The 16,745-nt window shown below is 39.1% G+C and overlaps 1 protein-coding gene across 4 annotated transcripts in view; it reads right to left on the minus strand.

Annotated features, from left to right (window-relative positions):
- Window positions 1-16,745, minus strand: part of LOC121856413 (calbindin-32-like) — a 51,375-nt gene that overhangs the window by 20,727 nt on the left and 13,903 nt on the right. For 2 of the 4 annotated variants that reach the window (XM_042351998.1, XM_042351996.1), the window contains 4 exons: window positions 12,526-12,582; window positions 4,644-4,727; window positions 4,142-4,197; window positions 3,060-3,105 (listed from right to left, as the gene is read on the minus strand). In XM_042351998.1, the coding sequence (XP_042207932.1) occupies window positions 3,060-3,105; window positions 4,142-4,197; window positions 4,644-4,727; window positions 12,526-12,582 (243 nt within the window). Of the gene's footprint in view, window positions 1-3,050; window positions 3,106-4,141; window positions 4,198-4,643; window positions 4,728-12,525; window positions 12,583-12,689; window positions 12,747-16,745 lie in introns of all 4 variants that reach the window. The other 2 variants (XM_042351997.1, XM_042351999.1) reach the window with 2 other exon arrangements.

The following is a 16,745-nucleotide window of genomic DNA, read 5'->3' on the forward strand; positions in this document are numbered from 1 at the left end:
ACTGGACCTCATTAAGAGTCAGCCTCAATCCTAATGGCCAAGTTAAGTTAGATTGGCACCTACTGGACTAACACCCATATTAATCAACCATTTGTGATTCGGAGCTGACCTAACCTGGCCTATTACAGGGTTGAGAAGCTACGTCCAACACCTACCAAAATGATCCTCTCACCTCTGTTGTAAATTATGTCGACCAGACCTGAAAACTTCTCAGCCAAATGTGCTTTTAAACATGTTATGCACCAAACTACCTGTTACCTGCACCAAACTACCCAAACAAGCTCTTACCTGCACCAAACTACCCAAACAACCTGTTACCTGCACCAAACTACCCAAACAACCTGTTACCTGCACCAAACTACCCAAACAAGCTCTTACCTGCACCAAACTACCCAAACAACCTCATACCCACCAAACTACCCAAACAACCTCTTGCCTGCACCAAACTAACCAAACAACCTCATACCTGCACCAAACTACCTGTTACCTACACCAAACTACCCAAACACGCTCTTACCTGCACCAAACTACCCAAACAACCTCTTACCTGCACCTAACTACCCAAACAACCTCATACCCACCAAACTACCCAAACAACCTCTTGCCTGCACCAAACTACCCAAACAACCTCTTACTCTCGCTGTTCAAGGCTGTTCTGGGAAACGAAAGCAGAAGCAGGGAATGTGGATTGAGCAGTAGCAATAGTCATGCCGCCTATACTGTACTGCACAAGCTGTATACTGTACCAGCACTAGTCATGATAAACACGGTGGAAGATTCAGACATTTTTAAGGGATATGGGAGGGAGATGGGGGGAGGGGTCGTAATTATAAATACATCTATCACAAACTCTCATAAGAACATTTCTACGTGAATATAGTTTAAAAAGTAATAATATTAAAAATAGTTTGTTTATATCGTTGTTATTATGGTAAACATCAGCAAAGAATCTAGCTTAATGAGTCGGGGGTGAATCCACCACTTAAAAGCTTGAATTCTACTAAGCTTTTCTACAACAGCAAAAACCTTACACCTATAGTGTTGAAAAATCAATATACTAATTTAATAGATAAATAATATAAAATACAAACAATGACTTCAGATTAATTCTAATATTACACTATAAAATTATTTACTTGACACATATAAATCATTAAATGTTGAGACAAAGACTAAAAACCACAATATATGATACTATAGTAATATATTATATGATATATTAGAAAGAAAATGGTCATGTTATTTGAAGACATAATTGAAAGGTATTCAATGCACCACACACGGAAATAGTTAAGTTCTGACTAGCAAAACAAATCCATTAGACTCGAGAAAATAGACAAAATTTACAAGTCTGGCTAGAAAAACACAATAAAATAGCCAAAATTTACAAGTCTGGCTAGAAAAACGCAAGAAAATAGCCAAAATTTACAAGTCTGGCTAGAAAAACACAATAAAATAGCCAAAATTTACAAGTCTGGCCAGAAAAACAAAAGAAAATAGCCAAGCCAAAATTTACAAGTCTTGCCAGAAAAACACAAAACCATTAAACTACCTTAGTACCAGTTAAGATGTTAAGGCTCCCTGACACACGAGGTAATTACAAAAGGTCAATACTGTAAAAAAATGAAAATGTGACGAAGAGGAAGACAAAGCAGAAAGACGAATAGGATGAAGTAACAACACACACACACACACACACACACACACACACACACACACACACACACACACACACACACACACACACACACACATCATTTATACCCAGACAGACAGACACATACTGATCTCTACAGTATATCCCCCAAAGCCACAAGGATAAAACAGATGTCTTCACCAACAACAGAGGGAGAGATGTCGACCAGTAGACCTGTTTACAAACCCTAATTATTACTAAAGTATTCATCATCAGTTTTGCATTATAATCCAACGTTTATTAGACTACCTGATCCTATGTCAAGAGTGTCTCATAATCACCAGTATTTCCCATGTTGCATCTGATGGCTGTCATGTTGAATTAAGAACCGTAAGTGTAAATTATGCTACGTTTTATTTCACTAGGGTAATTATGGCTTAACGTAACGGGAAAATAACACTACTAGAGAAGGGCAGGAACTCGTTGGAAATATGTTATGTGTATTGAAGCTAAAGTTAACTGGTAATTCTTACGTCTGTAGAGATACGAACGCTGCTAGGGTGCAGTACATATCAGAACTGAGGACTGTATGGAGGAGTTAGCACCTACCACGTCTGATGAGAGTAGAGCAACACATACCAACACTGAAGTAAACTAGTGGACGTATTCTCTAATGTAGCCCCGAGAACACTGTGTAACCTCTCACTTGCTTCACCAAAACATTACTGAGAACAAACTGTATAATTATTTCCTCTTATTTATATTACACCTTGTATATTGGAATAAAAAACTTATACTCCAAAAGTTTCAGAAAGATTCCAATTGGTGGACACAAATAAGCTTGAAACTTTCTCTACTGTTGTAAATACCCACAGCTTCTGACGACACTTCACGCTATCAATTAAAAATCCAAACTAATAACACACACAAAAAAGTCAGATATATTATACATTTTTCATCACTAGACAAAAGTAAATACGACATATTCCCTCCGGCTACCATCATTATACGGCCCAAAATATACAAATTCTGTTGATATTTCACCCAACGGAATAAGGTTCCTTTCAACGACTTGGTCCCCACATTCGCATTCTTCCGCCCCCCAAAAGAAAGAAAAGACAAAAGTACCCCTTCCATCGGCATTTCACCCAATCAAAACCCGTCTGATTTCACCCAATCAGAATCCATCGGCATTTCACCCAATCAAAAACCATCTGATTTCACCCAATCAGAATCCATCGGCATTTCACCCAATCAGAATCCAGTGTGTAGTAATGATCGGGGCATTCCACATTCTCAATGGGCCATGCTACAGGAGCTCGTAGGAGGAGAACACAGTAGTACCAACAAACGTCTACCACGGACCACCAGGCGTGACACTGTTGCCAACGAGATAAAAATGTTTTTGTATTACCTGGCTCACCTTGAACACCGAACGGCACAGGAAATTCTCTTTGACTGGCAACAATCTGGAAGTAAGTCGGGCATTAGTGAGTAACAGGTGAGTGAGAGGGGGTGAGGAGTAACAGGTGACTGAGGGGGTGAGGAGTAACAGGTGAGTGAGAGGGGGTGAGGAGTAACAGGTGAGGAGAGGGGGGTGAGGAGTAACAGGTGACTGAGGGGGGGGTGGAGGAGTAACAGGTGAGTGAGGGGGTGAGGAGTAACAGGTGAGTGAGAGGGGTGAGGAGTAACAGGTGACTGAGGGGGGGGTGGAGGAGTAACAGGTGAGGAGAGGGGTGGAGGAGTAACAGGTGACTGAGGGGGGGGGTGAGGAGACAGGTGAGTGAGAGGGGTGAGGAGTAACAGGTGACTGAGGGGGTGAGGAGTAACAGGTGAGTGAGGGGTGAGGAGTACAGGTGACTGAGGGGGGGTGAGGAGTAACAGGTGAGTGAGGAGGGGGGTGAGGAGTAACAGGTGACTGAGGGGGGTGAGGAGTAACAGGTGAGTGAGGGGGGGGGTGGAGAGTAACAGGTGACTGAGAGGGGTGAGGAGTAACAGGTGACTGAGGGGGGTGAGGAGTAACAGGTGACTGAGAGGGGGTGAGAGTACATAAGAACATAAGAAATATGGAGTCTGCACAGGTTGGTTGGCCTGTGCATGGGCAGCTCCTGTCGAGAGTTACTACCACTCTCTATCACCCATGAATCTATCTAGCCTCCTTGAAATCTTTCCAGCGTTCCAGCACTTACTACAAAGTTGCTAAGCTTGTTCCACCTGTCCACCACCCTATTTGTGAACTAGTTCCTTCCTATCTCCCTTCTAAACCTAAACTTTATCTATATCCCCTTTATTGATTCCTTTCACCCACTTAAATACCCTATCATATCTCCCCGCACTCTTCGTCTTTCTAGGGAATATAAGTTTAGGAGTGGGGACCAGTTAGCCAGTCAGCCAATCCAGACAGTCAACCAACCACCTTACGAGTGTACACAACCTAAGTCAGATTTTGGCTTCCTTATCATAAACTTCCTTTTGAAGTAAGTCAGGTCGAAGGAGGACACTTACTTAGCCATTTCTGAGAGCTGCAGTTTTCCATCCTTGTTTTGATCGAAGACTTGAAGCTGCAATGTTAATGTTGTTGAATATATTGCAGAAGATATACATTACGTATGAGATATATGTGTGTGTGTGTGTGTGTGTGTGTGTGTGTGTGTGTGTGTGAAAATGTTTACTGTATATATATATGAAATGTAATTGGATAAAAAGATTGGTTATATTATAGGCTATATAATCTTTATAATTTATGAGTAAAAATGTAAAAAAGAGGAAAAGAAAATAATTATAGTTAATAAGATAAAGAGTTTGGTGAAAATTCCAATATAGCTGAAAATATAATCCTCCCAAAATACTAATATGGCTAGTAAACTTGACATAATATAGCAAACAGTGTTAAACTGTGTATAGCTCCACACCTATATTGTCTTATTAATACTAAAACAACACCATAATGTAATATATTAGAGAGAGAGAGAGAGAGAGAGAGAGAGAGAGAGAGAGAGAGACTCACCATGGTGTCAGTATACTCAATAAGTTTGTCCTCGGAGACGTCCTGATCCTTCTTGGCTTCCTTCAGTAAGTCCCGTAGGAAATTCTGGAGATTAACGGAGATTTAATATACAGGTTATGGGATTAATGGCAGGATTAACGGTGGAGATTCATCTATGCTAATTAGTGAAACATTCTGGATTTACAGGGTTTATTTGTAGACTCCATAGTTATTGTTTTTTATTTAATACATAAATCGAATTCCAGGATTTATTGAAAGGATTAACGAAGGGAATTAATGGGGATTATTTTCAAATTTCAAAAATAAATTCTTCTTTGACGTGATTGGATTAACGGTAGTGAACGAATGGGGAAATTTTTTAATCATTTAATAAGAAAAAATCAACCATAGAGTCGGATTTAGCAGAAGGATTAACAAAAGGGGATTCTGTAGATGAATTTCTCAATCTTAAAACATATAACTTGATCCAATTCTCGGATTTTATTGAGTGTGATGCATTAACCTGACTCTACTTGACTAACTGACTGACGAAGAAATAAATTTGTTACTTTATATAACAACTATTCTAGTATAGCCTACAGTTAAATAAACCACTTCAGTAACATGACAAACACATGTACATTTTAACAATTAATTAAAAAAATAATTACGTGGTATATTTGGTGGTGTACATGAGGCACTACCTACAGCTCTTATACTGTGGTAATAAATAAGCGATTCATCCATGCTAAATTCTCAGGAAATTATTAATACCAAGCAAACATTTTACAATACGTGCATAAATATAAATGCTTTAGAAATATCCCTTTATGAAAGTTGAGTGATTCCAGTCATCTATATTCATGTTAACTTCATTATACGTTTAGATATTTCAGTCATCTATATTCATGTTAACTTCATTATACGTTTAGATATTTCAGTCATCTATATTCATGTTAACTTCATTATACGTTTAGATATTTCAGTCTATATTCATGTTAACTTCATTATAAGTTTACATATTCCAGTCATCTATATTCATGTTAACTTCATTATACGTTTAGATATTTCAGTCATCTATATTCATGTTAACTTCATTATACGTTTAGATATTCCAGTCATCTATATTCATGTTAACTTCATTGTACGTTTAGATATTCCAGTCATCTATATTCATGTTAACTTCATTATACGTTTAGATATTTCAGTCGTCTATATTCATGTTAACTTCATTATACGTTTAGATATTCCAATCGCCTATATTCGTGTTTACATATTTATAGACCTTTACTCGCGTTCTGAATCTCATAAACGGATTGAAGAAATTCCTGTCATTTATATTCAGGTGGAAACAAAGGAGCATCACACAACATCCTTAAAACATATCCCGGGGTCTCTCGGCCAAGTCTTCCCCCAAAAAAGAATGTCTATTTTCTCTCCAAGACGAGTTTCAGTTATATCCTGGAGCTGATTCAGGAAAAATATATACAACTCTTAAGGAAATAATGATTTCGAGTTCCCTAATGCGGCCATGTACAAGTTACCTCAAAGAACACAGACTTTTCATCCCCAAAGGCTCGTTGAATTTATGCAGGAAAATTAGTTGAAAAATACATCGAAAATATGCACTGTACTATGCTTGAAATATTAACTGAAAATATGTGGAAGGTTACGGTTTAAAATAATCAGTGAATATGTATACAAAGTTGCGGTTAACATACAGCAAATAACAATAAAAAAACATTTAATCAGAAAAATAAAAAAAGGGAATTACTCACATACACAAATACAGGTTAGGTAGATGGCGCTAGTGTTTCATTCATTAATAAAACGTATCGCAAAAATAGAAAGAAAAAATATTTATCGCAAAAAATAGAAAACAAAAAATAATAGCAAAAACTGGGGCCCATTTAGACTAGGCCCCAATGTTTAATTAGTTTGGGGCCTAGTAATACTAGTACCCAATTGACTATTCACCAATACAACCTTGAACTGAACAGCATAATCGAGGTGCGGCCTGACTACAGCAAGATATAATTGCAATATGACCTCCACACTCTTATTACTTACACTTCTAATACTCTGTTTGTTAGAGCATTATGTTAGAACAGGGTGTTAGAACAGGGTGTTAGAGCAGTGTGTGTTAGAGCAGTGTGTGTTAGAGCAGTGTGTGTTAGAGTGTTAGAGCAGTGTGTGTTAGGGCAGTGTGTGTTAGAGCAGTGTGTGTTAGAGCAGTGTTAGGGCAGTGTTAGAGCAGTGTGTGTTAGGGCAGTGTGTTAGACAGTGTGTTAGAGCAGTGTGTGTTAGAAGGTGTTAGAGCAAGTGAGCAGTGTTAGACAGTGTGTGTTAGGGCAGTGTGTGTTAGGGGCAGTGTGTGTTAGAGCAGTGTGTGTTAGGGCAGGAGAGAGCAGTGTGTGTTAGACAGTGTGTGTTAGACAGTGTGTGTGTTAGAGCAGTGTGTTAGAGCAGTGTGTTAGGAGCAGTGTGTGTTAGGAGAGCAGTGTGTGTTAGGAGCAGGTGTTAGAGCAGTGTGGTAGTTAGACAGTGTGTGTTAGAGCAGTGTGTGTTAGAGCAGTGTGTGTGTTAGGGCAGTGTGTTAGAGCAGTGTGTGGGTACAGTGTGTGTTAGAGCAGTGTGTTAGAGCAGTGTGTGTTAGGGATATGTGTGTTAGAGCAGTGTGTGTGTTAGAGCAGGTGTGTGTTAGAGCAGTGTGTGTTAGGAGCAGTGTGTGTTAGACAGTGTGTGGTGTGTGTTAGAGCAGTGTGTTAGAGCAGTGTGTGTTAGGAGCAGTGTGTTAGAGCAGTGTGTGTTAGAGCAGTGTGTGTTAGAGCAGTGTGTGTTAGAGCAGTGTTAGAGCAGTATGTACAGTAGTGTTAGAGCAGTGTGTTAGAGCAGTATCACCACCCGCCCCCTCAATACGCATCACTGAGCCGTTCGGATGACACACTATTTCACAACTTCCACTCGATTAACATGGGATCATCCAACAACTCTTTGGATGAGCCAATTAATGAACATCGCTATACCGGATAATTCACCAGTTTGTTGATCTTCCGGTGACTGGAAATAAGTTATCAGGTAAATTAATGGAACTGAACTGCCATGTCTGCTGTCGTTTATAACTGTGCTGCCATGTCTGCTGTCGTTTATAACTGTGCTGCCATGTCTGCTGTCGTTTATAACTGTGCTGCCATGTCTGCTGTCGTTTATAACTGTGCTGCGTCTGCTGTCGTTTATAACTGTGCTGCCATGTCTGCTGTCGTTTATAACTGTGCTGCCATGTCTGCTGTCGTTTATAACTGTGCTGCGTCTGCTGTCGTTTATAACTGTGCTGCCATGTCTGCTGTCGTTTATAACTGTGCTGCCATGTCTGCTGTCGTTTATAACTGTGCTGCCATGTCTGCTGTCGTTTATAACTGTGCTGCCATGTCTGCTGTCGTTTATAACTGTGCTGCCATGTCTGCTGTCGTTTATACACGAGAAACTAATCACTGACACAAGCTAAAGGGGAAAATTGACTGATTCTAACGGCAATTAACATTTTACTTTTAGGCATATTAATAGGATCGTTACATCGACTGAACTCTTGGATAGCTGTCAAGTTTCCTGTTTCAAACGATTTGTTATTTCTCATATTTTCGTATTGGTAAATGAGTCCAACAACCACACGACCAGATTAATACAGTTACGTTAATTAAGTGACCTGACTTCCCTGAGAGACAACTGGAAAAAACACTGGGCAGATCAAGACGCCATGTACTGTACAACTATGAAAGCTTTGAGTGAACGTGGCAACATAACTGCCCTCCCGTCCGAGCAACCACCAATTACTATAATTCTAATTGCTTGACCAGGTCGAGGCCTATTAGTACTGAGGCTTATTTGAATCTCTACCGTAACTACATGATTCCTAGTATAGTTAGGTTTGATTAGGTTAAAGAAGTTAGGAAAGTGAAAATGTCGTAATCTCAACAAGTCATACTGTGTTCAACGTGTTATTAGTACACATTAGCCCTCTGAAACGCATGCAATATATATACTTAAAATCCTTATAAAATATTACACGTTAATCATTATCACTAAACATCAACAATGGTTACAAGTTAATCAGCTACTTACCAAACAAAGTCTACTGATCTATTAATTATTACACATCTATAATGTACTAAACTGCTTCAGTCTTTCCACCTGCTACTGTACTACATACACTACAGGGAGAACCGCAGCTTGGGTCAAAGGTAGGAAACACAGCCGCCATTACAGCCTATATGTTCCCAAGGAGGAAACTTTGTTGATATTTCCGTAGTTATTGTGAAGGATAACTCTCACCCAGCCGCTAGTGTGCACAGACAAACATAAACACTAGTATTTCTACAGACCCCCCAAACACAAGGGCTAGTTTGTTTACATTCTCGCAGTTATAGAGGCTGGGGAGGGTAACTCTCACACCAGCCGCTGTATGACGTCACAAACTCTCTGACTCACACTATTACAGAGGCTGACGCTTCTCCCTGCTCTATGTCAGTGGTACCAACACACACACCATATACTTAACCAGCAGTGTTACCAACTATGGCACCTCCATCTTCCATTACACGGCCATTTGAAATTCAGTTAAATAATGTTACCATCTATGTGAGTTTCACCTGCTACTGACAGTATTACCAGATGCTGAGTCTCAACTATAGCAGTGTTGCCATTTAAGGTAACGTTATCCAAAAGTTTGCCGGTTGTATTCTACTGACAGTGTTACCACATAAGGCACCTTTACTCTCTACTAGCAATATTACCACCTACGGTATCATTGACCACTACAGGCAGTGTTACCATATAAGGCATCCTTACTCTCTACTAGCAATGTTACCACCTAAGGCATCACTGATCATTAATGACAGTGTTACCAATTACGACACCTGCACACTCTAAAGCAATGTTACCAATTAAGGCATCATTGAATACTACTGACAGTATCATCATAAACGACACCTTCACATACTCTACGAGCAAATGTTACCAACTAAAATACAAACTCTACTGACATGTAAAGCAGTCTACAGTGTCTGCTACCTGGGGTGTTGTGCTGGCAACAGTTAGTGGTGGTGAGGTGTTGGCATATTATAATATATTGGTGATGACAAAAATGAACAATTTATAGGGTATAAATAATATAAATACCTGTAAACTATTTTTTAAAACAATTCGCGTCGATGTTATGTTAATTTGTTAAGCCTTAAAAGAATATTAAAAAGTTAATTAATGATTGAATCCTTTTCATCATAGTGTTGACTTATCAGAAATATCTAAAAACACTCAGAAACGGACCGATTATTTTATCCATTTTTCAGTTTATTTTTCCCGATTACATTATTAATTTATACGTGTTATTTAATTTTTTTTCATTAATATTCATTCATGTTAATTTATTGTTTATATTATCCTTAATTTTTATATATAATCCTTTATACATCAAATTATATCTTAAGTTATTCGTATTTATGCATCAAATTATTTTATTTTTCAATCATTCACGCTAATTTATAATTATTAATGGTTGTTTTTAGCCAGAAATATTATATCGCCCCAATCCTTTTAAAAAGCAGTGTTATAGTAGCTATGGATGTGGTGGGTGGGTGTGGTGGGTGGTGTGGTGGGTGCGGTGGGTGGGTGCGGTGGGTGTGGTGGGTGGATGGTGCTGGCTGTTTCTGGTGTCTCGTGCCTGCAAATTGCTAGTGTTATCAACTTGAAAATATAAACTAACAATCAAATTTAAATCGCTTCACCATCGTCATTATTTTCCACAGTTGTAATATATTGATGGCGTTTGTATCTACAGTAGTTAAGATTTTTGCTGTAATTTATAAAGTTTTAAACGAAGAAAATCCTTTTTCATATTTCGGACGAGACTTGAAGAACTATATTTATAAATTAAAGGCCGCATAAATTGTGTTCATAATCTCTTGCAGAAAAAAATAAAGATATATTATTTGATCTAATCTATATGACTATTTGTTTATCAGTGAATGTCTCCAAGGGTAAATAAAATAACTATAATTCACTGTCTAAGAATTATATAACTGATATTTTAATTATACGAATACCGGTTAAATACGTCTGACAAGTTTGGTGTCCAGTTATATATACTGTAAAGATAGGAGGAAGTATACGATGACACGCCCCAAATCCTAGAATCCTACAGTAACAGTTCACAGTATCCTAACAATCGATTACGTGTCAAATAGACCCCAGTCCTAATAGACTCTAACCAAACCTAAAAATTAGTTGAGGGAGCCATAAATAAAGGTCAATAGGTCTGCCCCCGTGCCTAATGATTAGCTTAAATTAGAGGTTACCAGAACTCAAGACCCGTGTGACAAACTGTTACTCTGAGTGACCTGGATCTACTGTATACCTTCATCATTCCAAAGAGTGTTGTCACGTATAAATGAAAACAGTGACTAATCAAATGGGCCCGTCTCAATATACCCACAGTCACAATTGGAGCCAAACCTAATGATCAGGTGGGGGTCTATAAGCAACGACTCAATATCATTAGTCATCCTTGAGAAATCGCCACCATACTAAGAGAAGTACAAGTCTTCATCAATCATGTTCATTCCGAGGGTCTGAATGACTGTACTGTCCATCACTGTTAGAAGAGTGTGTAATGCATCAGCCGCCCAGAAGGATTACAATATCAAAAATTAGTCAGTAAAAAAATACAGTGCAGGGAATTGTGTCTGTGGTAGTCTTAGTAGTACCGACCACACATTACCTCGGTCACGTGCAAGGCATATAAAATATTAGAACTGGATTAAGAACTTGAATCTGCATGGAGGACGCGATAAAAGATGGATAAAGACATGGGCAATAAATAACTTGAATTAGCAAGAAGACGTGATAAAAATGATAAAATTAGATAATATAATAATCCTGAATTTGCTTTAAAACGCAATAAAAAGGGAAAACTAGGCCATAAAGAATAAATGTTTGGTCATGGTGCACTGAAAACAATAAAAGATAACAAAGGGCGATAACTTCCTGGTGAGCCAAGATAACCAGGCGCCATCTCCCTACACAGGTTCGCCCCTGACGGCAATTTGCAGACGTTGAACCCCAAACGGGAGCAAGATTACCGAGGTCTCAAAATCACGGGGAAAAGTGGTGATAGTGGTGGTGGTGATAGTAGTGGTGATAGTGGTGATGGAGGATAGTGGTGTGGTGATAGTGGTGGGATGGAGGATAGTGTGGTGGTGGTGATAGTAGTGGTGATGATAGTAGTGGTGGTGGTGGATAGTAGTGATGGTGATAGTGGTGGTGGTGGTGATAGCAGTGGTGATGATAGTAGTATATGATAGTAGTAGTGGTGATAGTAGTGGTGGTGATAGTAGGGTGATAGTGGTGGTGGTGGTGATAGGTGGTGGTGATAGGTGGTGGTGGTAGATAGTAGTGGTAGTGATAGTGGGTGGTGATAGTGGTGGTGATAGTAGTAGTGGTGATGGTGGTGGGGTAGTGGTGGTGATAGCAGTGGTGATGGTAGTGGTGTGATACAGTGGTGGTGATAGTAGTAGTGGTGGTGATAGCAGTGTGATAGTAGTAGTATAGTGGGATAGTAGTAGTGGTGGTGATAGCAGTGATGATATAGTAGCAGTGGTGGTGATAGTAGTAGTAGTAGTGGTGATAGTAGTAGTGGTGGTGATAGCAGTGGTGATGATAGTAGTAGTGGTGGTGTTAGTGGTGATAGTGGTGGTTGTGATAGTGGTGGGGTCGTACTCGTTGGTGTAATAGTGTAAAGGAAAAAGACTCAACAACTACCAGCGCCCAAGAGTACACAGTATAGGAGAGAGAAACAGGTAAACTATAGACTGCGCTAGAGGAGGTGTGACCCGTGTATCTATCACTATACCTTGAGCTCGTCAGCCTCTATGTAACCACTGTTGTCTTTGTCGTAAGCTTTCCATATCTGTAAGAACGAGACGAGAGGAACACATTGACGGGAGACACAGAAATTAGTGAAACAAAACACAAGTTTAGTTCTCCTTCCCAATCTGTGCCAGGGAGGAACCTTACCTTCAGTTCATTACTGTCAATAAAACCATTATGGTCAGCGTCATATTGTTTCCAGATCTGAAAAGGATAAATTGGAGGATGTAATTGGGCTAATTGGACAGTATGTTCCCCTGTGCAAACTTTGTGGTAGAGGAAATTGGTAATAGGTAAGGGACAAGAAGGAGGAGTTAGTGAGATGACAGAGAAAAAAAATAATACCTGGATATTAACTTTTAATAACAATTACATTTACCAACGAAAAACTTACCTTCAAAACTTATCAATTATCTTTAAACAGAAGCAAACTCCAAACGCATAATATAATAATCATACTCAAATTACTTTACAAAATCTAATTAATCTTTAGTTATCTTAATTATCGTTAAACACACATTTATTTAATCCCAATTAACTCAAGTTATTTTTAACGTACAAACCTAAAGTAAAAATTTATGCTTCAGAGTTATGTCTACCTGAAGTTATGTTACAGTCTGAGTTCTGAAGCTTTTAATAACAGTATGATGACTTAACCCCTTGAGTATGATGACTTAACCCCCCGAGTACAATGACTTAACCCCTTTGAGTATGACGACAACCCTTTGAATATGATGAAAACCCTTTAAGTACGATGACTTAACCCCTTTGAGTATGATGACAACCCTTTAAGTACGATGACTTAACCCCTTTGAGTATGATGACAATCCTGTCAGTATGATGACTTAATCCCTTGAGTACGATTACTTAATTTAATCATACTCAAGGGATAAAAAGTAATTTTACTCAAAGGGTTAAGTCATTGTACTCAGGGGGTTAAGTCATCGTACTCAAAGGGTTAAGTCATCGTACTCAAGGGGTTAAGTCATCGTACTCAAGGGGTTAAGTCATCGTACTCAAGGGGTTAAGTCATCGTACTCAAGGGAGTTGAATCTCATCATAATCAGGAGTTAAAGTCATCGTACTCGAGGGTTGATTATCATAGCAAGGGCGGAATTCATCGTACTCAAGGGGTTAAGTCATCGTACTCAAGGGGTTAAGTCATCGTACTCAAGGGGTTAAGTCATCGTACTCTGAGGATAAAGTCATCTCGTACTCAAGGGGGTTATAGCCTCAATACAACCAGATAGTGACAGTAATTATGCTAATGTTATTCAAGATTAATGACAGTAATTTGTTTAATGGTTACGAGTCTTTCTACCTGTATGTATATTATTTATTCTGTAATGACTTTTAGAGAGGTGCAGCGTGAGGAAACTACGTGCAGGAATGGTGTACGGATTGCTTAAGGTAAATAGTGAAAATAAGATGGGTATATATAGTAATGTGTGTGTGTGTGTGTGTGTGTGTGTGTGTGTGTGTAAAATAACCCGATCAAGGCACCAAAGTAATACGCACCTAAAAGTATACACTACACTCCATCAATCATCACAACACAGTCACCAAAATGTGTCCATTGAAACATTATGTTGGAGACGAGCGAGGTACATAGGGCAACATTACTTTACTAACATGTCCCGAAGATGACCTATGTTAGAAAATACCACGAGCAGGACCACTTACAGCATTGTGTGTTCGTCTGGTAACTATCTCTCGTTCACATCGTTCTAAATACACCGGTTAGAAGGTAAGATAAGGTAAGGTAAGGTAAGGTAAGGTAAGGTAAGGTAAGGTAAGGTAAGGTAAGGTAAGGTAAGGTAAGGTAAGGTAAGGTAAGGTAAGGTAAGGTAAGGTAAGGTAAGGTAAGGTAAAGTAAGTTCGGCTGTGTTAACCTTCAGACGAGCCATTTTCTCAATACCTAACGAAAAAAAAAAACCACATCTCTGAGCCAAGACACACGAGAGATAAATACACACACACTGTATCTTAGAATCTGTATTACCTTGGGATAACGACATGATAACCACCTATGATGACCGGACAGTTATGGCTCCTGAGTCGACCATTATGTTAGGCAACAGTTTAGGACCTTCCGTGTTTGTGTTTACCAGAGGCTGCAGGTCAGTAAATTTCAATCATTAAGGTTTCCAATCCCGTGGGTTCCAATCATTAAGGTTCCAATCTATAAAGCCCCTAATCCATAAAGCCCTTGATCCATTGAGGTTCCAATCTATAAAGCCCCTAATCCATAAAGCCCTTGATCCATTGAGGTTCCAATTCATAAAAGCCCCAATATATAGAGGCCCCCAATCCACAATGGTTAGGTTAGATTAGAACAAGGTAAATACAGTATCTTTACAGGAATTGTTAATTAACGGCAGGTGCACAGGGACTTCAAACACCCTGTACAGTAAGTCTTCACAAAAAAAAACGTAAAATTTAACCTCATTATTATAGTCAGATCTTCACTACTGCCAAATCATGAATAACCACAAACCACCACAATAAATAGATTATTGTAAATGTATAATGAATGAATAAATTAAGAAAATGTAGTCCCCTTCACTAGTGCGTTTACAGGGGCTCATCATATAATTCCACAAATCATTATCATTGATATATTTGTTTTAATATTGTCTTAATTGGATTCCATAATATGTTTACTATTGCGAGTTTCCTTCTGTTGAATGTAAACAAACACAGGGTTACCACACTGCACAAAACCTAAGTATTTATCTTGACAATTCTGACAGACAAGCCAACAAAATAAGATACTCACATGTCCCTCTAAGTACATGTAATAATCTACTTTCAGCGGTAATGAACCCGTGAAATACATAATATAAACACTCACTAGTTTACCGATTCAGTTCATAACGTGGCGGACGATATTTTTTAAGTAGTCCTCAAAACTTTAAGCTTGACGGGGTGAAAATTAAGCTTGACGACCCTACAGGTTTTACTCCCCTTGTGGTGATAACTAATGGAGGTCTGTGTTACGTTATGTGTTTATTAAAGCTTTGGTTGTCCTTTGTATGTGTGTTGAGAGAAGTTCTACACCGCTCTACCATGGTGAGGTAAGCTGGAGGAAGATGAAACAGTACGAGACTTATATTTACTGAAACTGAGAAACTTTTAAAACTGAACCTTTAGTACTGAGAAACTTTAAAACTGAACCTTTAGTGAGACAGAAAAAGAGAGAGAGAAAGAGAGAGAGAGAATGAAAAGTTTGAACACCAAGAGATAGTTCAGAATTCGAAATGAAAAATCTTGGGAAACTTTGAAACTTCACGAGGGGCGGTGGAGGGGGGAGGGGGGGGGGTACAAGAGGGGCAGGGCAGAATTTCAGTACTGTAGTTCTTGTAGTTTCGTCGTTACAGCAGCGTCGAAACGTGGCCAAATTCTTCAGTTTCTGTAATAGATTACCTTTGAAGTATAAGACAAAGGTTACAGGTTACCATTGGTGGACATGTGAGGGGATACAGGCACCAGTGTGGATATAGACTGCAAACAGGTACCATTGGATGTAAAAATTGAATACAGGTACCACTAGGATAATATGGAAACACTGAATATACTGTAGGTACCATTGGATATGAGAAGGGGAGATTGGATACAAGTAAGATTGGAGGATATGGATTGGTGAAATAAAACCAATGGAGGATTAGGTAGAATGGATAGGTACCAATGTAGGATACTTTGTTTGGATAAAAGTACCACTGGAATAGAAACTAGAGATTAGACACATATAGGTAACAATGGGACTATCTATCCATTAAAGTAAGTAAATTTACAAAGGTGAATTTACACGTTCTTGTAAATCAAAATGTAAACAAACACACTCACACACTCACTTCCAGGGCTCCTTTAACACACTCACACACTCACTTCCAGGGCCCCTTTAACACACACACTCACTTCCAGGGCTCCTTTAACACACTCATACACTCACTTCCAGGGCTCCTTTAACACACTCACTTCCAGGGCTCCTTTAACACACACACTCACTTCCAGGGCTCCTTTAACACACTCACACACTCACTTCAGGGCTCCTTTAACACCTCACTTTCCAGGGCTCACTTTAACACACACACTCACTTCCAGGGCTCCTTTAACACACTCATCACTCACTTCCAGGGGCTCACTACTTTACACACTCACTTCAGGGCTCCCTTCAACACACTCATGCCCCCTCCTGCCCCA

Source organism: Homarus americanus, unplaced genomic scaffold (genome assembly GCF_018991925.1).
Source record: "Homarus americanus isolate GMGI-L3 unplaced genomic scaffold, GMGI_Hamer_2.0 scaffold48220, whole genome shotgun sequence".
In the NCBI taxonomy this organism is placed as follows: domain Eukaryota; kingdom Metazoa; phylum Arthropoda; class Malacostraca; order Decapoda; family Nephropidae; genus Homarus; species Homarus americanus.